A 26,281-nucleotide genomic window follows, 5' to 3' on the forward strand; every position below is an offset into this window, starting at 1 on the left:
CGGCATCAAGAACATTCACAATGCTGTGCACCTGTCACCACTATCCACCTCCAGATCCTTTTCATCTTCCCAAACAGGAACTCTGTCCCCACTAAGCAGTAACAACCCATTCCCCACTCCGCCTAGCACCCTGGATAATCACCCTTCTATTTTCTGTCTCTATTAATTTTACTGTTTGAATCACAGAAGTGAAATCATACAGTTTTTTTTTTTTAAGATTTTATTTATTTATTTGACAGAGGGACAGACAGCAAGAGAGGGAACATAAGCAGGGGGAGTGGAGAGGAAGAAGCAGGCTCCCAGTGGAGGAGCCTGATGTGGGGCTCGATCCAGAACGTCGGGATCACGCCCTGAGCCAAAGGCAGACGCTTAATGACTGAGCCACCCAGGCGCCCCAAGAAATCATACAGTTTTTATCCTTTTGTGTCTGACTTATCTCACATAGTGTAATATTTTTAGGGTTCACCTGTGTTGTAATGTGTATCAAACTTTCATCCCTTTTATGTCTAAATAGTGTTCCATTATATGTCTCTCTGCTCGCCTGTCGGTGGACACTTGGGTTGTTTCAGCCTTCTGGCTGTTGTGAACCGTGCTGCTTTGGACGTTAGTGTACGAGTTTCTGTGTGTGTCCCTGCTTTCAGTTCTTTTGTGTGTGTACCTAGACATGGAGTTGCTGGGTCTTAGGATAATTCTATGTTTAACTTTTGGGGGGACCAACAAACTTTTTCCCCACAAGCCCTACATGCTTTCTGAGTAAATGACAAAAAGGAGATGGTGCCTGAAGCCTCCCATGGCCTGTGCTGTTTGGGGACCCTGCACCTGGGAGTCTGGACAGAGGGTCGGGCAGGGGGCTGGGGCAAAAACTGTTTCCTAAGGCTTGCAAAGCTTGATTGTGTGATTGACAGTCTGCCTGTCTGTAGATGACTCTTTTGAGCGTGGCTTCTGCGGCTGTAAGAAAGGTGGCCCCACATGCTCCTTGTTGGGATGAGATATCAGAAGTGAGGACAGTGGCTGAGATCTGGGGACAGGAGGGCCATATGCTCTGGGCCGGGGGTACCAGGTCACACAGTTGGGCTCCTGCTGGCAGGCACCACTGGCCAGGAGCGGCCAGGAGCAGCCAGGGCATTTCCAGATGCATAAAAGAGGTTCTAGAAGGATCTGGAGCTCTCCTCTCCTTGCAGTTCAAGCCTCTGCAGGATGGTCAAAGTAATTTAGAGGCAAAATAAGAACAGTGGAGGTGCTCTCTGGGCATTGGGGGTTTCTATAACTACCCTGCCCTGGGTACAGGGATGTGGGGCTGTAACTGTCCAGGCCGCTCCAGACAAGCAGAGAAGGGCAGAACCCAGAAGGACATCTTCCTAGCCTTGCAATGTGGCCCACCCTCAGTCTACAGGCTTGCTTGTGTCTTTTAGGGTTGCCTTACATAAAAACCATTGGCTGCACTATTTACCGAATTACTTTCTTGCCTCTCTCTAAACCCCACCTCTCTGTGTTTTCTATATTTCTAAAAGCATGGAAAAAATTCTCCTGTTAATAACAGATTTTGAAATAAGCGGTCTGGTTCCTTCTTTTGGCAGCACCCACCAAGGAAGGTAGTGGAAACACAGAAGAGGCACACGTTCTGTCTACTTGGGGTGTGGGTCGCCTTCACTTGGGTCCACGAGCATCCCTCTGGAGTGTGCTAAGTATCTGTTAGCGTCCACGCCGCACCCATAGGAAGGCTGTAATCAAAAAGGCAATAACAAGTGTTGGGGAGGATGTGGCCAAATCCGAGCCTTCCAGCACTGCTGGTGGGAACGCAGAGTGGTGCGGCCTCTGGGAAATCAGCGTGGCAGCCTCTCAGCAGAGCTGCCCTGTGGCCCAGCAAATCCACTCCTACATATGTACCCAAGAGCCAAGAGAACACATGTCCATGTAAAGGTAGGGCACACATAATTCACAGCAGCATTCTTTATAATAGCCGAAAGGTGACAACCGTACCGATGTCCATCTCCTGATGGATGGGGAAACAACATGTAGTGTGTCCGTACAGTGGACTCACGTTCAACCACAAAACCCAGTGGAACATCGAGACATTGCACAGCACAGATGAACCTTGATGACGCTGTGCTCAGTGAAGACAGCCAGACACAGCACGTCACATACAGTGAGTGCGTTTATGTGAAATGTCCAGAGCAGGCAGATACGGGGAGCGAACGGGTACAGTGGTCACCTGGAGCGGGCGGAGGGGAGGTGGGAGTGAGCGCTATGGGGGGGGTGGTGATGAAAATGCTCTGAGATTAGATAGTGGTGATGCTGCACAATTCCGTGAAAACTAAAACTCACGGACTTGAATACTTCACAAGGGGGAGTTCTGTGGTGCCTGAATTATAATTCAATAATGTAAAAACTATCCATGGTTTATATGAAATTGAAGTTTAGCCAGAAATCCTGTAGTGTGTGTGTGTGTATGCATGCAAATCTGGCAACTCTATAATCACCACCTATTTTTGTAAATAAAGTTTTTTGTAATACAAAAAAAAATCAGCCCAAGACACCAATCGATAGTGTAAATGAAAACATCACAGGTGCTCTTTGGACGTATGTCTGCACCTCTGGTTTTGTGTTTTACACCTTTTGCAATTGACTTGGCAAGTTACCAGCCTCTTCACACCGTACATTTTTCATTTTGAACAAGAGTAAGTCCTAGGAAAACAAAAATAGCTTTTCTCCTCCAAAATCTGAATTCAGAGCCGTAGCCATACGCCTAACGAGGATTGGCCTCTCCAACTGGTCCTAGAATCCGCCGGTGGCCACCCAGGAACCTAAAAGGCAAGAATGAACCACGAAACCAGTTTGCCACAACTAGTACTCGGTCAGTAAAGGAGAAAACAAGTCTCAGACTACTGGGTCTTTTAAACTTTGAAAAAAAATTTTAAGTTACAAATGCACGCAGTTACTCTTTTTGAAGATTTTTTGTTTAATTTGATGATTATAGGAGAGATGGCTCTATTCTGTCTGGGCGAGTTGAGCTGTCTAAGGTGGGAAAGGGCTGGTCTTCCCTGCAGGGGCAGCTCTGCTAGAACTAGCGTATTATAACGTTGCCACAACAGGTTGCTGTTAGTAACAAGCATTTTGCACACAGTACCACGTTGACTCTTCACCGTCGCTTGGGCTGGTGATATTCAGAGTGGGGTGACTTGCCCCAGGTCACACAGGTAAGGGCAAGCACCTCCTACTCCAGGGCCCTGACCTGGTACCTTCCTGACTTGTCAAGAAGTCCCTCCACTTCTTCAACTTTGTCCCTGACAGGGAGAAAGCACCCTGTTATGCCCCTGAGACAAAGGAGGACTGTTAAATGTTGTTAGTCCATCATTCAGGGGTCTGTCACTTTGTTTTCCTTTCCCAGAAAAGGTAGAGCAACATGGCGGCCCTCAATAGCATAGGAAGCCACATGGTTTTCAGTCTGAGTGACCCTGAGGACTTTCTTGAGTTTCAGGACCTGTTCCTTGCTCCCCTTCCCGCCCCTGTGCTGGGCACCTCCCTGCTTTGGTGGTCCGTCTCCCCCTTTCTCCCTGTGGGCTGAGTGGTGTCATCGACCCAGTGGGCTCCCCAAGGTAGTCTTCCCTGAAAAGGGATCCCGTCTGCCTTCCAGCATCTCTGCTAGATGGTCTACCGCAAGGCACACTCAGCACGATGCAGCCCGAAAACTCAGTCACTGTGTCTTTTTTCTCCTTATCCTCGTCCACGTTTGACCTTTAAACAAACACCAAAGTCATTTTATTGCTATGTGACTCAGGTACGGTACAACGCAGTTTTATAACACATACACTTCATTGATTTTTTTTTTTATATTCAGAACCTGTGCAACCATCAACACAATCGAATTTTAGCACATTTTGGTCCCTCCTCCAAGAAACCCAGAACCCATTAGCAGTCACTCCGCATTCTCCCCATTTTTACTACAGACGAATACAGAAGCCCTCAGCATTTAAAATGGAGAGCATTATCTTTCCAGTCCTTTAGGACCGTCACATCTGCTGTGATTGAGCATAATATCGCCAAGTCATATTCTCATCTCAGGTGTGGCATACAGTCTTCTACATTTTGTTTTCCATTGCAGTGTAATATGAAAGCCTGTGCCCAGACATATTACAGCAAAAAGAAGAGCACAGACTGCTCCTCCAGCAATATTTTGTGCTCTCCTGAATTAACTGTCCCAGGACTCATCAATCGTTATGACTTGGGCAGCTCGCTTCTACCTGGCGTTGTAGAAATCATCCCTTGGATGTATTCCGATTCTTGGCTTGGAGTCACAGTACATGAGTCATAAAACTCCGCTTTTTTGTTTAAAACTCCCATTTTTTTCCCATCGTCGATTCAGATGGAATGAGTTTTGATAGCATAAATGCTCAATATGCCACATATGGAATAAAATCATGAACGCGTGTTAAAATCCCAAGACGGTGGACCTCCCACAGACGCAGCATGGACAGAGGTGCCCGTTGAGGTGATGGCCAGTTTGCGGGTGGAGATCACACGCTGTGTGCGGCTCCAAACAGCTCCGGTGATTTCCAGCAGTCTGGGATAGAGAACACCATTTCTTGTTTTCCTTGTCTTTTTTTTTTTTTTTTAAGTTTTTATTTATTTATTTATTTGAGAGAGAGAGTAAGCACGTCAGAGGGAGGGGGCTGAGGGAGAGGGAAAGCAGACTTCCCAGGGTGCACAGAGCCTGACATGGGGCTCCATCCCAGGACCCCGAGATCGTGACCGGAGCCGAAGTCAGACGTTTAACCGACTGAGCCACCCAGGCGCCCCCGGAGAATACCGTTTCTTAAAGGTGATATCACATGATGAAGAAAACAACTATCCAGATGCATTTAACGTTTTTCTTACACACATGTTTCTTGGAATGTATGTGAAGGGAAAATAGCTTTGACTTAAACTTTCCGTGGAGCACCGTTGGGAGACAGTAGCCTCCAAGGTAGAGACTGATTTCCTCAGTGTGGCATCCAGAGTCCGTGGGTATGCAGCGTGGCCCCCCCCCCCCGCCTCATCTCTTGTCCCTTCTCCCATAGCCACATGCACAGTGGTGCTGGCTTGTCTCGAGCACACCTGCTGCACCTGGAGAGCCACGGCCCCCTCTCCTGCCAAATCCAGAACAGTGGCGGGGGCAGCTGAGGATGTATGCGTAGAGGAGGGAGAGAGGGGCTGGACAGGGATAGAGGGGGCCATGTGAAGGTGGGGTGACGTTGCAATATTGATGGTGAGGTGGGGTTTTTTAGGTTTTTATTTAAATTCTAGTTCACATACAGTGTAGTATTGGTTTCAGGTGTACAATATGGTGATTTGACACTTCCACACATCACCCGGTGCTCATCATAAGTGCCCTCCTTCATCCCTGTCACCTGTTTCCCCATCCCCCGCCCGCCTCCCTGCCAGTGACCAGCGGTGTGTTCTCTGGAGTTAAGAGTCTGTTTCTTGGTTTGTCTCTTTTTTTGTTAGTTCGTTTTCTTAAATTCCACATATGAGTGAAATCATATGGTATTTGTCTCTGACTTAGTTCACTTAGCATAATACTGTCTAGCTCAAGCCATGTCATTGCAAATGGCAAAATTTCATTCTTTTTCTTGTATAGCTGAATAATATTCCATTGTATATATACACCCCATCTTCTTCACCCATTCATCAATCAGTGGACACTTAGGCTGGTTCCATAATTTGGCTATTGTAAATAGTGCTGCTCTAAACATCAGGGTGCATCTATTAGTGTTTTTTTGTTCGAGTAAATACCCAGTAGTGTGATTGCTGGATCATAGGGTAGTTCTATTTTTAATTTTTTGAGGAACTTCCATACTGTTTCCAGAGTGGCTGCACCAGTTTGCATTCCCACCAACAGTGCAAGAAGGTTCTCCTTTCTCCACATCCTCGCCAACACCTTTAGTTTCTTGTGTTGTTGATTTTAGCCATTCTGACAGGTGTAAGGTGGGATCTCATTGTAGTTTGATTTCCATTTCCCTGATGATGAGTGATGTTGAGATCTTTTCATGAGTCTGTTGGCCATCTGGATGTCTTCTTTGAAGAAATGTCTGTTCATGTCTTCTGCCTATTTGTTAATTGGATTATTCATTTTTAGGGTGGTGAGTTTTTTTAAGTTCTTTATAGAGTTTGGATACTAACCCTTTATTGGATATGTCATGTGCAAATATCTTCTCCCATTCAGTGGGTTACCTTTTAGTTTTGTTGATTGTTTCCTTTGCTGTGCAGAAGCTTTTTATTTTGATGTAGTCCCAGTAGTTTATTTTTGCTTTTGTTTCCCTTGCCGCAGGAGAAATGTTGCTACAGCCGATGTCAGAGAAGTTACTGTCTGTGCTCTCTTCTAGGATTTTTATGGTTTCAAGTCTCACGTTTAGGTCTTTAATCTATTTTCAGTTTATGTTTGTGTATGGTAAAAGAGAATGTCCAGTTTCATTCTTTTGCATGATGTAGTCCAGTTTTCCTGACACCATCTGTTGAAAATGCTGTCTTGTTCCCATTGGGTATTTTTTCCTGCTTTGTCAAAGATCAGTTGACCATAGAGTTGAGGGTCCATATCTGGCTTCTCTATTCTCTTCCATTGATTTATGTGTCTGTTTTTATGCCAGTACCATGCTGTTTTGATGACTGCAGCTTTGTAACAGAGCGTGAAGTCAGGGATCGTGGTGCCTCCAGCTTTGCTTTTCCTTTTCAAGATTGCTTTGGCTATTCCAGGTCTTTTGTGGTTCTGTACACATTTTAGGATCATTTGTTCCAGCTCTGTGAAAAATGCTGTTGATATTTTGATAGGGATTGCATTAACTGTGTAGATTGCTTTGGACAACATAGACGTTTTAACAAAATTCTTCCAGTCCATGAGCATAGAATGTTTTCCCATTTCTCTGTGATATCTTCGATTTCTTTCATCAGTGTTTTATGATTTTCAGAAAGGTGGGTTTTTTTTTTAACAATTCTTTAACCAGATTTATTTCTGGTGTATCATCATTTTTGTCAGTTTTGCATAAAAAATATTTTTAAAGAAAATTTTTTTAGTTATGACATATATACAGGAAAGTGCATACGTTAATTTTAAGTGTACGGCTCAGTGAGTTTTCACAAAGGGAACACAACCGTGTGAGCATCGCCCAGATGAAGATGCAGAACGTCACTCCAGAAGCTTCCCTCGTGTCCCTTTCAGTTGTCAGCATGGTGAGTTTTGTTTTATTTTGTCTCTTGATCCTGCCCTTGGTCTTGTCCTCCCATAATCTGCCCTCACAGAAGCCCCCCACCCTACCCCCTGCAAGTATTTGCCTTCCATATCAGCTTGGCTTTTCTGAAACTCTGCCTCTTCCCCTCCTCACTGTCGGATCCCCACCCACTGCTGGGGACCGCCACCCCTCCTGGAGCCACCTGACTCTTTCCCAAAGCACATGGGAGTGGATCTGATGGCCCCCCGGGGGCAGCTGCAGCCTGTAACCCAGTCCCGTAACTTGGTCAACCCCACGTCACAAGAGGACCCACAGAGAATGTGTGCGGAGAGCTCCTGCGAAACTGCCAAGCCCTCTGGGACGTTCGGCAGTGTCATTAAGAAAGCCCGTCGCCATTCATCAGGGTCACTTGCCTCATTCCGTTCTCTGATGTAAATGTGACCCAAAAAGGGAGTTCCCAGCCCGTGGAGGGTTTGCGACGGATACAACTTGCGCAGTTGGCTGTATTAATCTGGGCAGTTTGGGAGCAGGCGGGATTAACTTTAACAGAATGGGTCTGCCGTGACCCACTTGGCAGCGCTCAGACCAGGTAAGGAGACGGACTTCTGGCTAGGGTCCAGCAGGTGCAGGCTTTCCCCGGAGAGTTGCTAACCCCTTGCTGTAACAGGTGTGTGGGGTGACTCCCGAGCACCCGCCCCCCGCCCGCCCCACAGATGAGCTGTACCACCTGCACCATGCACCTAATTCCTCAGGCTTCTGTTTCTAACTCTGTTGTTCTCTTCCATTAATTTACTTCTTTGCTCAATACCCCCTCGTTTCATGTGCTGTAACTCTACAATTGAGTATTTCATTCTATGATAGGGCTGAATCTCATTGCTCTTCATTTTCATAATTTTCTTGGCTATCTTCATAGGGTGAGTTTTCCGCATGAATAACCCTATCTAGTTCTAAAGATACTCCTGTTGATATTGTGACAAATGTATGTATTAATTTAAGAGTACTCTACATTTTTTTTTAAAGATTTTATTTATTGATTTGAAAGAAAGAAAACACGCACACAGGGAAAGCGAGAGGGAGAAGCAGACTCCCCACTGAGCAGGGAGCCCAGTGTGGAACTCGATCCCAGGACCCCGGAGATCATGACCTGAGCCAAAGGCAGACACTTAACTGAGCCACCCAGGCGCCCCAGTGGTATTCGACATCTTTATATTGACTTTTCCTATTTAAGAGCAGAATGTGTCTTACTTATTAAAGTTTGCTTTTCTGTGCCTTTAGAAATTCTTATCTTACTGTTTTTAATATAGATCTTGCACACTTCTTCAATAGATTTCTAGAAATGTTATCTTTTTGGTTGCTGCTGTCAGTGGGATCTTTAAAAATCCATTCTATCACCTGTGAGGTTGTTTGCATATATAGGAAGGCTGTTGATTTTATTTTTTGTTAACGTTATAACTAGTCATCTCACTGAATTTTATTATTCATGTTCACTTTTTCAGTTGATTTTCCTGGGCATTGTAGGTGTGCCATCATATCTGCAAATAACAATGACTTTACTATGTTCTATTTATTATGGGGGTTGGTATGAAAGGAGAACCACAGTACAGCCATGAGTTAGATTCTTTGCTTGACGAATGTACTAGAGGGACCTTTTGTCCATTATCTCCTCTTTCCCCGCTCTGTGTCCTAGGCTTTGCAGCTCTGACCCTGCCAGCTGAGGGCCTTATTAACCATCTAAGGTAAGGGCTCAGAGCCAGGTAAGCCCACATTGCTGGTCCCTGTGACACTCAGTCCAGGGTCCATGTCCCAGGGCGCAGATTAGACATCTCAGGATACTGTGACAGCACTTGAAGGACGTGCAGGAGCCCTTCCGGCCAGCGACGGGGGAAATGTTTAGGCTCAAGGCAGGGCACGTGCACGGGCGTGTGGGAATGCTGGTGATTTGGAAGTGCTGACAGGAAAACAACAGGGCCCTCTGGCAAGGAGCAGGGCCAGGTGGTCGGGGCTGGTGGAACATTCGAAGGCACCTGGGGTGCATCCGATAGGGGACAGAGCCAGGGAAGGCCTTTGCGACGGGTGGACCGTGCCTTACCATCTATCGAGCTTGGGGCAAGCGTTTCTCTTGGTGCTGTGTGATCAGTATTTGGAGGGGTTCAAGACCCCAGGTAGATAAACTAGTGAGGACATCCTATGAGATTCTGAAACACTGTTTAAATAGCTGTAAAATAATGTCTGGATGGTTTGTTTTCATTCAAGTCAAACAGAAGTCTGAATAATAAGAATCGTGAGGTTTCACAGATTCATATCAGAAAAAGCCTGGAGCTGAGCATTGCCATTGCAAGTGAAGGATTATGAGAAATTAAAACATCATTTTTCTCTTTTTTTTTCTTGCAAAAAATAGTCATGCCAGTTCTTTGCAGAATTCTCTTACACGGAGCCAGAAATCGTTCAGAGCAGGAGTGGTGTGTCTGCTGAGTGGGTTTCATATTCCAAACATACATATGTTGCACAGAGTGTCTAATTATTCTTGGGGACAATTACTGTCAGGTTCCAAAATGTGTTCAATGAGCAGCAATTGGTGTTTATTCAGCTCTAAAAAGACTATGCGAGGGAACAGTAGGTTACATTGTCTGCCTAAAGAAACATTTTGCCATCCGGAAACATCTGCTTTCTATTTAAAGAACTGGAGAAGGAATAGGAGTATTTTTGAAATACACTCCCTAAGCATCGAACACCAAAGAAAGGAGAATAAAATTGGGTATGAAGGTAGTTTCTGTTCTCTGATACACACTCTCTTCAGCTTTTCCCTGCTGGGAGGGAAAGGCAGCCTCCTGGGTTGGAAAGTTCTGCTTCTCTTGAATTTTTCTATTTATACTGATTTGCACACTTATAGGAAGTGACTCCTGTGTCCTAGTTCCAGCGTTTTTGCTTTTTCAGGTGAGGCAAGATGATCTCTCAGAGCTGGGGTCTGCGTTTCTGAATTTTGTGGTGAGGTTGATAGACTTCTCTGAGTTTGCCCATCACGATGTAACGATTTGTGGTCTATAGTAAACTCTCTATAAAGGTCGAGGTATTTCTTCTCTTTTGCTGGGTAGTGGCCACAAACTTACAGCTTCAAACAAAACACTTCCTCTGGATCAAGAGTCTGCCCATGGCTTACCTGGATTCTCTGCTTCTGGGTCTCTTATGAAGTGTCATGAAGGTGTCAGCGAGGGGTGGGATCTCATCTGAGGTCTCAGCCGTGGAGAGGTCTGACCCCCAAGTTTCCAAGTGATTGTTGGAAGAATTTCAGTTCCCCAGAGGATGTTGGGTGGAGGGCCTCAGTTTCCCTCTGGCTGTTGGCTGGAGGCCGCTCTCAGTTCCTGCAAATGTGGGTCTCTGCAGCATGGCAACATGCCTCACCAAAGCCATCAGGAGGGTCAAGAGAATCTGCTAGCAAGACAGACATTACAATCCCGTGTAACTTACTTGCACAATGACATCCCATCACCTTTGCCGTATTCTTTTGGTTAAAAGCAAGTCACAGGTCCCTCCACCACCACCACCATGCTCAAGGGGAGGGAATTACATAAGGGCATAATTACCAGGAGGTGGGGATCATTGGGAACCACACCAAAAGCTGACTTTTACAGACAGCTATTATTTCAGAAAGAGAGTGTAGCATAATGATTAAGAGGGAGGGTGACCATGTCACTTAGAATCGATTTCACATCCCAGATCTGCCACTTACTGTGTAACCCAAGGCAGGTCCTTGGCCTCTCTGAGCCCCTGTTTCCCCACCTGGGCCCCTCCCCCAAAGGATCTTTATGATCCAAAGGAGAGGTCACGTGTAAAACCTGGCAGATGGTAAGTAGTCAGTAAATGTTAACTACTGGCTTTTTTTTAATCCTTTTTTTCCCCCTTTTCTTTAAATACCATTAGATTTTTGAATTTTGGAAGAATTAATTAGAACTCCCCACTGGCCTCAGATGTGGTTATTCATGTGGAAATCTCAGTACTGTGAACAGTGTCCTGGGCACAAAGCTGCCATCAGTCTGGCCCTGGCTTGCCCAGGACTGAGGAATGCAGGTCTTTGGTCTCCCATGGTGCTCGTCCTCACAAGGCGTGGTGGGACTCCCCGCAGCTCCCCTCCCAGGGCTCCGTGCCTCTCCCTGTGCTGGAGCAGCCACTCCCCCTGCAGAGGCCTGACCGTGGCGACCCGGGCTGCAGCCACTGAAGGTGTGGCCAGCTGGGCCCACAACATCCTTGCGTTCCTGGCTAGGGCCCCCCAGAGCAACCCACAATAGCTTTGGTCCCTCCCCAGAGCCCAGCAGGCAGATTTGGAGATGGGGCGTCTTCATGTCTCTGCATTCACCTTGACCCGAATCATGCCACGCAGATGGCTCTTGGCCTTTGCTTTATCCCTGGTCGGGAAGCTCTACCGTCTCTCATCTCCCTGTTCATCCCGCCCTGTCTCTGGTCTGTGTTTCCCTCACTTCCTCTCTCTTGCAGGGCTCAGGGACAGAGTGCTTGAAATCGGTCACTGCTTGGCCACACAGGCTTCCTGCCGCCGGTCTCTACCCAGAGCACTTCTGCCTCCCCACTCTTTGTACCCCAAAATCCTGTTCTTGGTTTCACCGTAGTCCCCTTCAGGCTGTGGGAGGAAGTGGTGGAGTCATTCAAAGTTAGCTGTGTCTTTCTGGAGGAGAGATGCTGGCTGTAGGTTCACTTCTTCCATCTTTTTTCTAGGTCATCTGATAATGTCTCATGTGGGTATCTCCCCAGCTTCTTTGAGGATCAAAATCACCTGGAGCTCTTGTTAAAAACGGAGCTCCCCAGGCCCGTCCCTGGAGAGCCAAGTTCCTGGGTGGGGAGGAGAGTAGGTTGGGGCCCAGGAACTTGTATGTTTATGAAGTGCCCCAGCTAATTTCTGTCAGAGGTTTAGGAAACACTGGTCTAAGGGCACTAAACCCCAGACCCAGTCCCTCTTGTTCAGTGTGGACGACGTGAGGGCAAGTGTGAAAGCCGGGCCCCTTCCCCAGTGAGGGCTTCTGCCTGACCCATGGGCCCCGCTTGTTAACGTTCTATGCGAGGGAGGCAGAGAGATTTTAGCACGATGCAATTAATTTTTTTTTTATTGAGGTAAAATTGGCATATGACATTATGTTAGTTTTAGGTACGTGGCGTGATTCAATATTTATACACATTGTAGAATTTCTCTAAAAATCTTTTCTGCATTACTGTCCTCTCAGTCAGCCCCTCCTCTTGCATCTGCAGGAGAATCCATGTGAGTGAGTGTTTTCCTTTACGGTGCTGTGCTTACGTGATTAGCAAACTGTGGTGCCTGGGCTGGCAGGAGCGCAGCTGGGGGATCCAGATGCCAGACTTCCCCATGCGGACCTGATTAGGAGCGCTCGCGGGCATGTGCACACACCCTCCCCCACAGGCTGCCCCCCCCCCCCCCCCCCCCCGTGACCACAGAGGCAGGAAATCGCAGTGAGAATGTTCCTTTTGTTTCTATGCCCTGTCACCCTGCGGCTGGAAGGGTGTCAGTTCAGGGTCGGGCGGGTGGTGAACCTACTCACGGTGGAGGGAAGACAGACGTCCTACTAACCCACACCCCCAGAGGCACTTGTCCTGCTCTGGGATCTAGAAGGGAAGTTTTGGGAGGCAAGGAATGCTTCCGTTGATTCTTCTGGAAACCTGGCCTCTTGAACCCGCTGCATTGAGTTAGCACGAATAGCATGCCCTTGGCTTTTACTCTCCTGGAAGAGCAGTCATGACCTTTGTCTGCAGCCACAATTGATGGTTGATGCTGATGTTCGTGGCGATACTCAGTATTCTTTGTGTGAGGCTCAAGTAGTAAATTGCTTTTCTAGGAAGAAGTTTCTCTCCTAAGAAAGAGCTTTCTTTCCAGTAATGAGCCTTCCGTAGGCAGAACAGGTTCAAAGACTTCTTTGCCTCAAACCACTCCATCTGGAGACCAGAACACTTAAAATTCACTTGCTCCCTGTGTTTTTTTTTTGGTATCCACTTGGGTGTCCTGTTCTTTTCTGTCACCGCTTTTGACATGGTCAGGATTTTAAAACAATTTGTCTGAGTTACCTTTTGGTTTTGTTTTTATCTCTAATAAATGCTTATTAAATCTGTAGCATTTCATGAATGATGGGGCTACTTTTACATCCTGGGGGCTTTTTTCCCTCCTCATGTTACCGTATTTGGAACACTTAAAGGATTTTTGAGCCAGTTTGCCTGAAGACGCTTTCTTTAAAATTAAGTCTATTTTGTAATGAGTTTGTGTTTCATTTTATGTTACTTTGTGAGGTAGATACTTTAAAATATGAAATGCACTGTAATCCCTTTCAGTTTTTACCCATCTGCCTTATTGTCAAGATCGAAATAATTCCCCGCCTTCCGGAAAGAAACCTGGATAGTGTGCCCATTTGGTTCCCAGTCTCATTAAGAATTTACAGGAGCGTGGAGCCAGAGCAACAACATACAAAGGCAAGAATAGCTAAAAGAGATGGATTTCCTGAATTCGGCTCCTAAACCTCAGAATGTTTATTAAGTTGGAAACATAAAACTTGAAGGCTCAGTCAATTACAAATGAACATGTCATCGGTAAAATGCTGCGAATGTGAGAAGTACTTACTAGAGATATAATGCGAAATTGCAAATAGATCGCAAAATCCTAAGATTGTGGCAGAATCCTGCAAGATAAATGTATCGCAAAACCCCGAGACTGCCAGCAGGGTGTGGGAACAGCAGGACGCTCGACGGGAAGTGAGGACCCTGGGCGAGGAGCAGTGTTTAAAGCAAATCGCTCATTAGGCCAGTTGCTCACAGCCCGCGTGGGTTGGCTGTCTGTAACTCCGGTGCTGGTGTCTCTTTTTCCCCTTCTCTTATTTTAATTGTCCTCATGCATATGTATCTCTCCCAATAAGCTATTAAGATCTTTGGGGACGGCAGGGGGGCGAGAAGTCATAAATGATACATGAAGTCCTGTTCTGTCAGCTCACGCACCCTTCTCTCCTCCCGCAGAGAACAGCCCATCTTCACCACGCGGGCGCACGTCTTCCAGATCGACCCCAGCACCAAGAAGAACTGGGTGCCCGCCAGCAAGCAGGCGGTCACCGTTTCCTACTTCTACGATGTCACCAGGAATAGCTACCGAATCATCAGCGTGGATGGAGCCAAGGTACCACCCCAGTGGCTGATGTTACCATTCCCAGTCACTTCCTTCTCCTCAAGAGACGTGATGGGGGGAGGCGCCCGTTGCCTCAGTCCGCTAAGTGTCTGACTCTTGGTTTCCGCTCAGGTCATGATCTCAGGGTCCTGGGATCGAGTCCCGCTTCGGGCTCTGTGCTCAGTGCAGAGTCTGCTTCACATTCTCTCTCCCTCTGCCTCCTGCTCACTCTCTCTCTCAAATAAATAAAATCTTAAAAAAAAAAAAGTCAGTACAGTATATTTCAAAGTGGAGGGGAAAGGATGCACCCAAATCCTGCTGCCTTAACACAGATATGACTGTTATAATCATGACGTTGATATAATCACACACCCTGCTTTTTTTTTTTTTCATTTAAAATTATGGCAAATGAAAAAAAAAAAAAGATTTCCCTGTTACCACATTGCCTTCGTAACTAGCATTTCAATGCCCGTGTAATAGTTCCACGGAGGGCCTATGACGCTCTTAATCGCTCCCCTCACGGTTGCATCTGTCGATGGCCCCCAGTTCTTTCCTGTGCTGGATAATACGCATGTTGATACGACAGATACTCCCACTCATTCATCACACATCTATTGCTTTCTTTGGGTATTTCCTTAGGACCAGTTCCTGGAAGGAATACTATAGGCCAAGATGGTAACTGTTTATTCATGGCATATGGATGGACGTGTCCAAGCTGCTTTCCAAAGAGTCCATTCTTCCAGCGTGCCTGAGAATGCCCGTGTATTACGCTCTTACCAGCACTGGGTATTGTAGCTAGTCTGGTTTCGGTGTTATTCCCTGGAAATCAAATCTGATGAAAAGATTTTGGAGAATTTCTTGAAATACATTTTTTCCAGGTACTAGTAGTATTCTGCTGTCTTCCTTGATATTTTTGCCACGTTGCTACGGGAGCAGAATAAGGAAGGGATAGCAACAGAAGTATCACCAAGTTAGCAACAACAGCAATAAAAGTAGATTAGATGCTTTATAATTTCTTTCCTGTCTTTAATCTGTGTGCATCCCGCTGGACGATTTTACGATTTGCATTATCTGCTATCACCCGAAATTCAGTGTGTCTGGGGCGCTTGGCTGGCTCAGTCGGTTCAGGATGAGACTCTTGATCTTGGGATCGTGAGTTCAAGCCCCATTTTGGAGGTAGTTTACTTAAAATAATTAGATAAATAAACAGTCACATATAAAAAAAGAAAATGAAATTCAGTGTACCAGAGCTGAATTCCCCAATTGCCCTCTACACCACCTCCCCATGTTCTTTCCCAATCAGTTTGGGCTAAAAATAAATGACTAAATAAAGGAAAAGCACAAATTCATTCATTCCCTTTTTAGTTGGTCAGTGAGTCTGCTTTTGAAGTGTCTCACATTTATGCCTGATGTTTTGTTTTAAGGCCATAACTTGTCCTGAAAGTCCTTTTTTTAAATTGAAGTATAATTAACAGACAGTGTTACGTTAGTTTCAGGTGCTCAGTGTCTTCAGCGATCCCCTGCTTCACCCAGCGCTCACCACGGGAAGTGCAGTCACCGTCCGTCCCCCGACAAACGTTTGTACAGTAGTATTGGCCCCGTTCCCTGTGCTGTGTTCTTCATCCCCATGACTTACTTACTTTATAGCCGGAAGTTTGTACCTCTTCATGGCCCGTATATGTTTCGTCCATCCCTCCCGCCTGCCTGCCCTCTGACAACCACCAGTTTTTCTCTGTTTTTTCGTTTGTTCATTTGTTTTTCAGATTTCACAAATGAGGGAAATCCTATGGCATTTGTCTCTCTGACTTGTTTCACTCAGCACAGTACCCTCTAGGTCCATCCACGTTGTCACGGATGGTGAGATCTCGTTCTTTTTTATGGCCGAGTAATACTCCGTGGTGCACACATGCTCCAGGCTCTTTATCCATTCATCTGTGGATGAACACGTGGGTTGCTTCCCATACATACTGTGGCTACTGTAAATGCTCGGGAAACAGAGGGGTGCATATCTTTTTGAATTAGTGTTTTTGTTTTCTTTGGGTAAATACCCAGTAGTGGATGACCAGATTGCATGGTAATTTTATTTTTAATTTTTCGAGGCACTTCCATACTGTTTTCCACAGCAGCCTGCACCAATTTACATACCCACCAATAGTGCGCGAGGATCCCCTTTTCTCCACATCCTCACCAACACCTGTTATTTGTCTTTTTTTTTTCTTTTTTTTAAGATTTATTTATTCGAGAGAGAGCGCGCACGCACGTGAGCAGGGTAGGGGGTGCAGAGGGAGAGAGAATCCCAAGCAGATTCCCCGCTGAGTGTGGAGCCTGACACGGGGCTCCATCCCACAACCCTGGGATCATGACCTGAGCTGAAACCAAGAGTCAGATGCTTAACGGACTGAGCCACCCTGGCGCCCCTCTTGTCTTTTTAATGCTAGCCATTCTGACAGGTGTGACGTGCTATCTCACTGTGGTTTTAATTTGCATTTTGCTAATGAGGAGGGATGTTGAGCATCTTTTCATTTGCTCAGAGCTTTCAGTAGCCTTCTGACCGGCCTACTCCTCCTGCCTGTGGTCTGTCCCACCCTCGGCCTGTAGGCCAGCATCCCTAGTTGGTCAGAAGCAGGGCGTGGGGGGGTTGGGCAGTAGGATGGGGCCTGGTTGGAGGCTTCTTGCTCCCCTGGAGCCCCAAAGCAGAAGGCCAGAGAAGCTTCCACTGGAATGTCCTCTAGGAAAGTTGTGAGAGCCTACTGGTGCCTCCTGACCTCCTGACGAGGCTCCTTGTCTTAAGACAAAATTCCACCTTTTGGCTGTGTTCTCTCAGCATGGCAAAAAACTCCAGATACAGTGGCTGGGCCCAGAAGTCCTCATTTCACAGTTGAGGCCAAGGACAGGCAGCCACCTGGACAATTCCCGCGGCCAGTGAGGCTTGGCAGGCCGGTGCCGGTGTCCAGTTCCTAGGACGCAGCTTCCTAGCGCTTACGTTGGAGCAGGCCGCCCCCTGGCTGGTAGAGGAGCGCGTCCTGACGCGACATCACGCAAGAAGTGTGTCATCTTCTTCGTGTTCAGATAGCAGTAGCTGGTCTGGCAAGTATGTCTAAGGAGAGGCAGGGGCTGGTTTTCTCCTCTAAGCAGGCAGGATGACCCATGGCAGGGTTCTGGTGAGTGCTGAGCAAGTGTGAAAGCACCTGGCATCTAGTAGGTAGGCAGCTCGGGTTTGATGAGTGAATATCTGAAAGGTGCCTTTATTAGAATAATTTTTTTTTCTGGGACACATGGGGCTACTGCAGTTGAATTACCTCTTCCCTGCTCTCTGCTTCTCGGCTGGAATCGCCTTGCCTCTTGCCAGGCTGTTCTGATAGGGGTGGTGAATCAAGCTGACCTGCTTTCTTTTATCCGCCGATGCTGTCAGTTCATCTACGGTCCTTGAGCTGGGTTTGCACTTTCGTCACTTGAGTTACCCAAGGATATATTGGGCTTAAATACAGATAAAATGACTTTCTTCGAGAAAGTGCTTTAGTCCTATTAGCTGGGCTTTTAGTAATTTGTCAAAGTGTCAGCCGCTCTATCGTCCCCCTCTGCAGCTTCTGAAGGCTGTGACAGTGTGGTGGGGTGTGAGCCAAATGAGCCAGCCGAGGGAAATCAGATGGGGGTGTGCGTGTAGAGGGGCTGGCCCCCGAGCTGCAGAATAGAGCCAGTTCAGGCTCGGTGTGGGGGGCCTGTCAAGTTGTGGAGTCACTTGCAGAGTGGGAACCCGGCCCCAGGTTCCCACCTTACTGCCGCAGCACCGGGGCTGTGACAGGGCCTAGTTCTGCAAAAGGAGGTGCCTGTGAGGGAGCCAGAGGTCCAGCGTGGTGGGGATGTAGGGGCCTTAGTCCCTGACTTACTGAGACTGACGCTCAGGGCAGCGGCGGGCAGGGAGTTTGCTGCCGTGAGAACCGGAGCACAGAACACCAGATGGTGGTCACCACTTTGTTTTAGGCCTTTGGTCCCAAATGTCGATCCGGCCTGAGGTGGCCGATGGTCAGATGTCTGTAGCCTTAGAGCTGTCTTGGCACAGGGGCTGTACCTCTGGCCTGGGTCCTGCCTCTGTCCGTTGGTCTGGCCAAATCAAGGTCACGGCCTTGAGCCTCTTCTTAGTGCTCCTCAGCCAGCTGTCTGTCCCAGGGCAGGAGGCCGCTGTGGGCTGAGAGGGGAAGCCGCACTCTGTCCCTCCCAGATGAAGAAGTAGACATGCTTCGGGCATAAGCTGCTGGTGTGGAAGGGACTTGGGGGTCAGTGTGAGCAGAGCCCACAGCAGCCTCAGCCACTGAGTCCGCCGCGGGCAGCCTGCAGTGCACAGGCCCGCCATCAGGGAGGAGACACAGCCCGCAGCTCCGGCAGCTGTCGCCCCACACCAGGGCACGGCAAGTTCCCAGGCCCCAGCCAAGCATTTGTCACGCTTTACTTGGGGAAAGATGCGAAGGCCTGTCCTTCCCATAAGAGCAGTTGTTGCCGTTCATCAGAGGAGAAACCTGTGTGCAGACCTGTTCTTCGTTCTTCCGGAAACACTAGGCATGTTCTTCTTGTCAGGGAAAAGACTTCAGGTGTCAGTCCCGCCGGCTGCGAAAGGCAGGGCTGACGGGAATCCTGTGGTGCATCGTCTCGGCATTGCTCCAACTCGGGGGTTATGTGGCTCCATTTCTGCGCATGGGGTGCCAGGGCCCTGCACTCCCTGAGGACTGGGGCCAGGCCCGGCTCATCTTTGCAGCTGCAGCCCTGTGCCAGCCTGGGCCGCGTCAGAGAGGCAGGTGGCATAGTCAGTGGGTGATGAGGCCAGACCCGGCCACGTCCTCTCCAGCCCTGCGGCAGCCGTGCCAAGGCCCCAGGACAGTGGACACGGATGGGGTCTGTGCCAAGAGGGAACCAGGATCAAAACCTCAGAATGTTGCCCGTGCGTGGACAGGTGGGAGGCACGTGAGGGCACCTGCCAGCTTCCCAGAGCAGCAGCGGGAGCCGTTCCATCGCCAACAGCCGGATGATTTGTGGCGAGTTTTTGGGCAGAACAGCCAACCCCACCATAAAGGAACACTCCCTTCCCAGAGCATTTGTTAACCGAGCCACCGGGGTCCTCGGTATCATGGCGCTGTTGGCACTCTGCAGCCCGACCTCAGCCCGGCCCTCCTTGGGGGATAGTGCGTCGCCCGGAGCAGCTGTTTCTCCCCGGGGCTCTGGATGGCTCTGCTGCCCTTGGGTCTGTTATTTATAGGGTCACAGAGACCCCTCTGGGAAGAGCCCTCCGAGCTCATCCATTCTGCACATGTTTAGCCGAAGCCACTGTGGAGCCAGGACCGCCTCCTGGTGACTATTTGGCTGATGGAAGCATCTGGAACCCTGACTCGGTATTTTCTTCTGAGCGTGTGAAATTGCTTTCAAGAGCACAGCCAGGCCCCCCCCTTTCCCCGTCATTATAGTTGCTCTTTCAGATCAAGCAGAGCACCTTCTGTTAAGGGAGCCAACATATGGAAGGGTCCCGGCACACAGTAGGTTTTCAATGGATGTTGGTTTCTTTTCTTCCCTGATTGTGGTTTCAAAGAAAAAGAAAAAGCATCTGTTAATCGCTGGAAGCAGGCAGTGTGTCTCTCGGCTGCTGTCACTCAGTCCAGCCCCTTGTAGAAGATGTGTAGGTTCTTCCACCTTCCTTCCAGCCCCCCTGGATTTGGGAGCGACTTTCCGTGGAGAGGAATCCAGGGGTGCCGAGCGGCTTCCTCTGAAGTCCAGAGCCGGGCTGGAGACTGGAGGGGCCGAGCTCTCACTTCTTGCCCGTAGCCCTCACTGACACACGTGTGCATTTTCAGGGAACTCCGTTCCAGCCGGCTGCAGGAGCTGGGGCTTCGACTTTTTTCTTTTTCTCTATGCAGGTTTCAGAGATTCAGAGGCAGGGGGTGTGCATAGGAGACAGGAGCTCACACTGAAGCCTTTCCCCAGGATGTTTACAGGAACCATCCTTCTGGCCTTCACCTTCCCGCACCCCCCTCCCCCGCAGACTCGCCATCACCTCCCCCCACCATGGAGGCAGGGCTGACTCATTACCACCCACAGAGCACCCTCCTTCTCATCACCCAGGACCTCATTAGTCTTGTTCCCTCTGGATCATCCCCACTGCCTCCTGACTCCTTCCCCAGCTCTTCCTTGGTGCTGCCTTCTGCCCAGGCCTGGAGGGGACACTCTCCACTCCTGCGGTCCCACAGTCGGCTAAGCCCCCCTCCCCTGAAGCCGGAACCCATAGGCCCAGTCCCCTCCTTTATCCCGAACACAATTCCACAGTATCCCTGAATGCAGGGCTCCCCACCTCCTCTTTTCAGAAACCTCTGCCCCCAGTGAAGATTAGCCTCCCTGACAACTTTGTCATACTTATTACCGTTTACCTGTATCGTTTAATGTCTGATAGTAAAGTGTGTGCTCTTGTACCCGCCTGCCCCGTTGAGCAAGTCAGGCCTTTACGACTCCTTCAGAAGTCCCTTTATGGGCCTTTCCCTAATTATACGCATCTCAAAATGTTCCCACCCTTGAAATTTGTATTAAGTGGTCCTTTCATTTTCTTTACGGTTTTGCCACCTCTGTGTATCCCTAAACCAGAGGTTGGCAACATTTTCTGTAAAGGGCTTTAGAGTAATTTTTTTAATGAACTGCACAGTCTCCGTCTAGCTATTCGACTTTTTGCTCGTGGCAAGAAAACAGCCGTAGACCAATATGGAAATGAACGGATGTGGCTGCGTGCCAATAAAACTTTATTTACAAAGATAGAGGACAGGCTGGCTTTGGCCTGTGGCCTACAGTTTGTTGACTCTTGCCCTAAATAATATATTATTTAGTTTTGCCTGTTTTTGACCTTTACCTAAATACATCCCACTGGTGACCCATACTGTGCTTCTCCTTTTGTGACTTCCTTTTTATTTATTTTTCGCTTAATGTTGGTTCCACCCCCCCCCCCCAGTTTTGAGAAATCATTGATCTACATCACTGTCTAAGCTTCAGGCGTACGGTGTGATGGTTTACGTATATTGTGAAATGAGTTCCGCAGTGGGTTCAGCTAACAGCCATCGTCTCATCTAGAGACAATAAAAAGAGAGTTTCTCCTTGTGGGGAGCACTCCTAGGATCTGCCCTGGACAACCTTCCCATCTAGCACAGGGCCGTGTTAGCTGTCGTCCTCATGTTGTACCTTCCATCCCTAGTATTTATTTATCTTTCAGCAGGAAGTTTGTACCTTTGCCCACCTACCAAAACAGTGTTTTGTGGTTCCTGCTTGTTGGTGGCTGCTGCCTTGGTCTGAGAACATTCTGGTTTGCTTCTCTTGATACACCTGTGCGAAGATTGCCCTCACGTGTGTACTGACTAGTCGGGTGGCTGGGTGGTAGGGAATGTTCATTTCTGACTTTATCAGAGAAAGCCACATTGTTTTTCAAAGTGACTTCACCAGTCTCTGAGAGCTCCCATTGCCCCATACCCTTGCCCCAGCCTTGGTATCATCAGACCTATTGTGAGTTTGGTGAGTATAGAATGCTAATGGAAATGCAGTTTCCATATTACCAGTAAAATTGAGTTGAAACTTATGTCCGTCAGACTCACCCTACCTCATTGTCTCCAGGCTCACAAAGGACGGCTCCATGCATCAGCCCAGAGCTTAGCCTCCCTCGGAAGCCATGTCCTCCCTGCAGCACCCAGGCTGTCCCTCCTACCCCACAGCTGCAGGCACTCCCACTGCAGACCTGAGCAGACAGATCTTTTCATGGGTGTCTGCTTCCTTTCACTCCCTCATGCAGGCTGAGGAGCACGAAAGAGTCTCAGGAGAAACAGAAGCATTAGGTGGGTTTCAGGTACAAGAGCAGGTAGCCAGAAAGGATCTGGGCACCTGGGAGGAACACACTCAGAAGGAGTGTATCCTTGGAAGCCTCCGTCTGCCCCAGAGACTGGTCAGCACAGGATGAGGTTCCCATGTTAATGGGAAATGAAGACAGGAGGCTCTGGGCTTGCTCAAGTTTGACAGCGTGATTGCTCCCACTGTCAGTCTTGCAGCTTTCGAGAAGGTCAGTGCACTGGATGTCGTGGGAGAGTAACCGGTTGGTTATCTCTCTAATTATAGAGATAGGCTCGCCACTGCAGCCTGGGGATGGTTTAAACTAGCTACCTCCGCTGAGCTGTGGCAACATAATGGGTAATGTAGAAGTGCATGATGGCTTTCCTTCCCCTTTCTTCCTCTATCCTGAATCTAGAAAGTTCTAGAAGCCCCAGAGCCTTTGGTAAGCTCTCAGGAGATAGCCAGGGCATTGCACAGTGAAGGGAACCTGCCTGAGGAATTGCAAGAACAACACAGTGAGGGGAAGCGGGCTTGGCCCCCAGCTTGGGGGATGCTGTAGGCCGTGTTGGGTAAATTCCCGGACCCTCGATGCTGGTGACACAGGGCAACCATGCTGAACCACAGTTAAAGCAATCCTACAGCAGAGCGGGCCTCTCAGTAGGGAATGAGGGGACGTTGTGCTCCCACCGCAGTATTCTGACGAAGGCTTCTGGGGTAGCGGAAATTTGTGTTCTAAGAGTGAATAAATCTCTGTCTGCCCTTGGTCTGTGGTGGTGAGTGCCCAGTGCCGGTGTGTGGGTAGGAGGGGCATCTGGAGGTGGGAGGATGAGGAAGAGACCTAGGGCACTGGGGTGGCTGAATCTGGGCAGGTGAATGGACCGTTCTCTTATAGGACAAGAGAATAAGGTTTGGGGGGTGTCAGGAACTAAATTACAGGCTGGGTGTTCTGACACCTCCCCACTGACACACTTGTGCATGGGGGACAGAAGGGGAGGGATGAGTTGGGCAGTTGACTAGAGGTCTGGGGTCTTTGCTCGGAGTGGGCGCTGGGGGACCTGAGGAATGTGCGCAGCTGATTGGAGCCACCCGCTGGACGTCATACTAACAAGCCAGACTGGTGCCTCGCAGTACAGTTTTGCTTCTTGATATGAACAGCAACCTACGCGAGGTTACGTGCGTCCCACAGCAGAAAATGTCACTTGAGACACGTCGTAAATTGCATCTCTTCGAACTTTTCCCAGAGTCAGCACTTCCACTGTTGAGTAAATTATATACATTCCGGCATGCAGCGGTCCTTCTGGCGGCCCAGAGCAGACCCCAGATAATGACAGTTGAAAGGCATTGGAGAGGGGCACCTGGGTGGCTCAGTCAGTTAAATGTCTTCCTACAGTTCAGGTCATGATCTCAGGGTCGGGACCGAGCCCTGTGTCGGGCTCCCTGCTAGATGGGGAGTTTGCTTCTCCCTCTGCTCCCATCACTCATGCTATTTCTCTCTCTCTCTCTCAAATAAATAAAATCTTGAAAGAGAGAGAGAGGAAGGCAGGCAGGAAGGCATCAGAAAACTGTAGAAACACTATGGACACGAGGGACTAAAATTCCAGAGAGGTGAGGACCGCACAGAGAGGACAATGATGATGGCGGTTGGCAGCTTTTTTCTGTGGGAGCATTTGCCAGGCCTGGCTGCCAGCAGGCACTGCTGGGGGAGGAGAGATGCCCCCAGAGCAGGCAGCAGTGGGGGCTGGAGGGGCTTCAGACCCCGGCTGGCTCCCCAGCAAGACAGTGGCTGAATGGCGAGTGCATGCCGGTCTGAAGAAACAGGCTGAATGTTTCTGAAAGGCCGAGTAAAAGTTCCCTCATATTCACAGTGCTTAGAAAGCGAAGACTTGCCAAGGGCCTGGGAGAGAGCAGCAAAGGCATGAAAGCCCCCAGAGAGAGTGGGGAATGGACACTGGGCATCTCTGTACCCTTCTTCGCTGGGTGGGGTGGGGCACTCCTCATGCTGGGAAGAGCTGGAAGCTGAAAATCCAGGCTTGGTCCCTGGGAAAAGACAGACCAGCTGAGATTATGGAGCTTGAGTGACAGAATTGGGGATGAGCGGTCCCAGACACATGGCCAGGTTGTCCTTCAAAGGTTTGCCAAATTTGGAGGTTAAAATTTGGAAGGCTACAGAGCAAAGCTGAGGACCTCTGACAAACAACTGAATCTCCTAAAGTCCTTCGGGGAAGAGGAGATAAAGACCTGCCAGGCTCCCAGTTGAAAGCCCTAGAGGGCCTGCCCTGAAAACAGGTGTGAGGCAGAGGCGGACTGAGGCTCACCAGAACGGAAACCAGGCCCTGACCCAGCTCTGTCCCCGAGTGAAATAGGGATTTCCTATATTCCCTACTTGCCGTGCAGACAGAGGGGGAAGCTTTCTTTTGTAGGCAATAATGTCACACGGAATCCTAACAAATTCTTTCATAGCTATTTCCCACCATTCAGTGCAGAACGACTAGACACCCAGAAAGGCAAGACCGTATGCCTAGAATCCAGAGAAGCAAAACCCAGATAGTAGAAGCAAGTTCCAACATAATCCAGACGTTAAGAGTCAGCATCAAGGATTTCTAAAGAACTATGATTAATATAGTCAAGGAAATAGAGCGGAAAATAGACAGTAGAGGACAGGAAGGAGGATATCCCCCAAAGACTTAGAATTTTTTTAAAAAGAATCAAATGGACATTCTAGAACTAAAAAAAAAAAAAAAAAAAGCAAAGTCTAAAATTAAGAGTTCAACGACTAGGTTTAGCAGCAGATGGGATATATCAATAGCCAGGATTAGTGAACTGGAGGACAGACCAATAGAACATATCCAGATTGAAACAGAACCAAGAATCAAGGGGTGAAAAGCTGGTAAGAACATAAGCTGTGTTGGATGCACTCAGGAGGTCTAGCATATGTGTACTTGGAGTCCCAGAGGAGAGGAGAGAAGATGGAGCAAAAGCGATATTCATAGAATGGTTGAGAACTTTCCAAAAAACAAAAACAAATAAAATTGAGTCTATGGATCTGAGAAGCTGAATGAACCCCCAAGCAGGAGAGATACAGATTCAGCTCTTGAAACCAATTAATTGTTGCTTTGTAAGTAGTACATACATTATATTCCTTTTAACCACTTATTAGTTGCATGACCTTGAACATGTCATTTGACTTTGTTGAGCCTCCGTTTTCCCATCTGTAAAAATGGGGATGAGATAGAAGACTATATGAAAAAGTGCTTTAGGAACTATTCCATTGTAAAGAAATACCAGGGGCCCTCACCTTTATTATTCGAGCCTGATGACCCTGGGACCATGTTTGGGGAGGGCTTCAGAGATGTGTCCTGTACCTGATTCAGCCTCAGTCCTCTGCCTTCCAAGAGGGCTTTGAGGAGGGGATGTGGAGACTGACTCAGAGGCAGAGGTCTGCTGTGAAGGAACACAAAGGAGATCTAGAAAGAATCACGTTTCTGAATGGGTCTGGTGATTGCTTCACCCTCCCAGGATTCTGGTAATTCGGAGGTGACCAGGTGACTGGGCTTGGCTTTCATAATCCACTCTTAGCCAGCACCCAACCACACACCTGCCCTAAACCTGCTTTCATTCCACTATATCCGTCTGGCTTGGGGCTGAGCCAGACCCCAGCCAACCTCAGAGGTCCCAGAAGCATTCCTTTATGCTTGCCCCAGGTTTAAGTCTGCATTTTCCACGCCCCACTCCCCTGCCCCCATCTCTGATAGTGTTAGGCGACAGCAGCCAGAGCTCTGGAGCGCTGTGCTTGCAGCCAGTTATCTGAAAAATGCTTGATCACGTGTCTCCACTCACGTGGACTTTGGTATTCTAGGAGTCGTCACGGTCAAAGGGAAAGAACCCGGAGTGCAGTGGAGGCCTCAGTACCTCCCAGATGGGGAGGAAGGGAGGTCATCTGGTACAAAAGGAGAAGCACGTCACATAGAAGTTCCGAATGCAGGTTTCTGAGTTTTATCTCTAGGCTCTGCTCCTTACCAGGTCATTTTCTCCTTCTGTGACATGGAGGGGATAGTCCCACTCGAAGGTTTATGTGGGC

General features: G+C 48.4%; 1 protein-coding gene across 2 annotated transcripts in view; it reads left to right on the forward strand.

The window, feature by feature from the left end:
• Window positions 1-26,281, forward strand: part of HOMER2 (homer scaffold protein 2) — an 89,473-nt gene that overhangs the window by 30,500 nt on the left and 32,692 nt on the right. Inside the window, exons 1-2 of one of the 2 annotated variants that reach the window (XM_045813006.2) lie at window positions 8,729-8,938; window positions 14,220-14,376. In XM_045813006.2, the coding sequence (XP_045668962.1) occupies window positions 8,772-8,938; window positions 14,220-14,376 (324 nt within the window). In that variant the 5' untranslated portion in view covers window positions 8,729-8,771. Of the gene's footprint in view, window positions 1-8,728; window positions 8,939-14,219; window positions 14,377-26,281 lie in introns of those variants that run through there. The other variant, XM_045813007.2, reaches the window with a different exon arrangement.

Source organism: Ursus americanus, chromosome 28 (assembly GCF_024610735.1).
Source record: "Ursus americanus isolate L20-20 chromosome 28, mUrsAme1.1.p, whole genome shotgun sequence".
NCBI lineage: Eukaryota > Metazoa > Chordata > Mammalia > Carnivora > Ursidae > Ursus > Ursus americanus.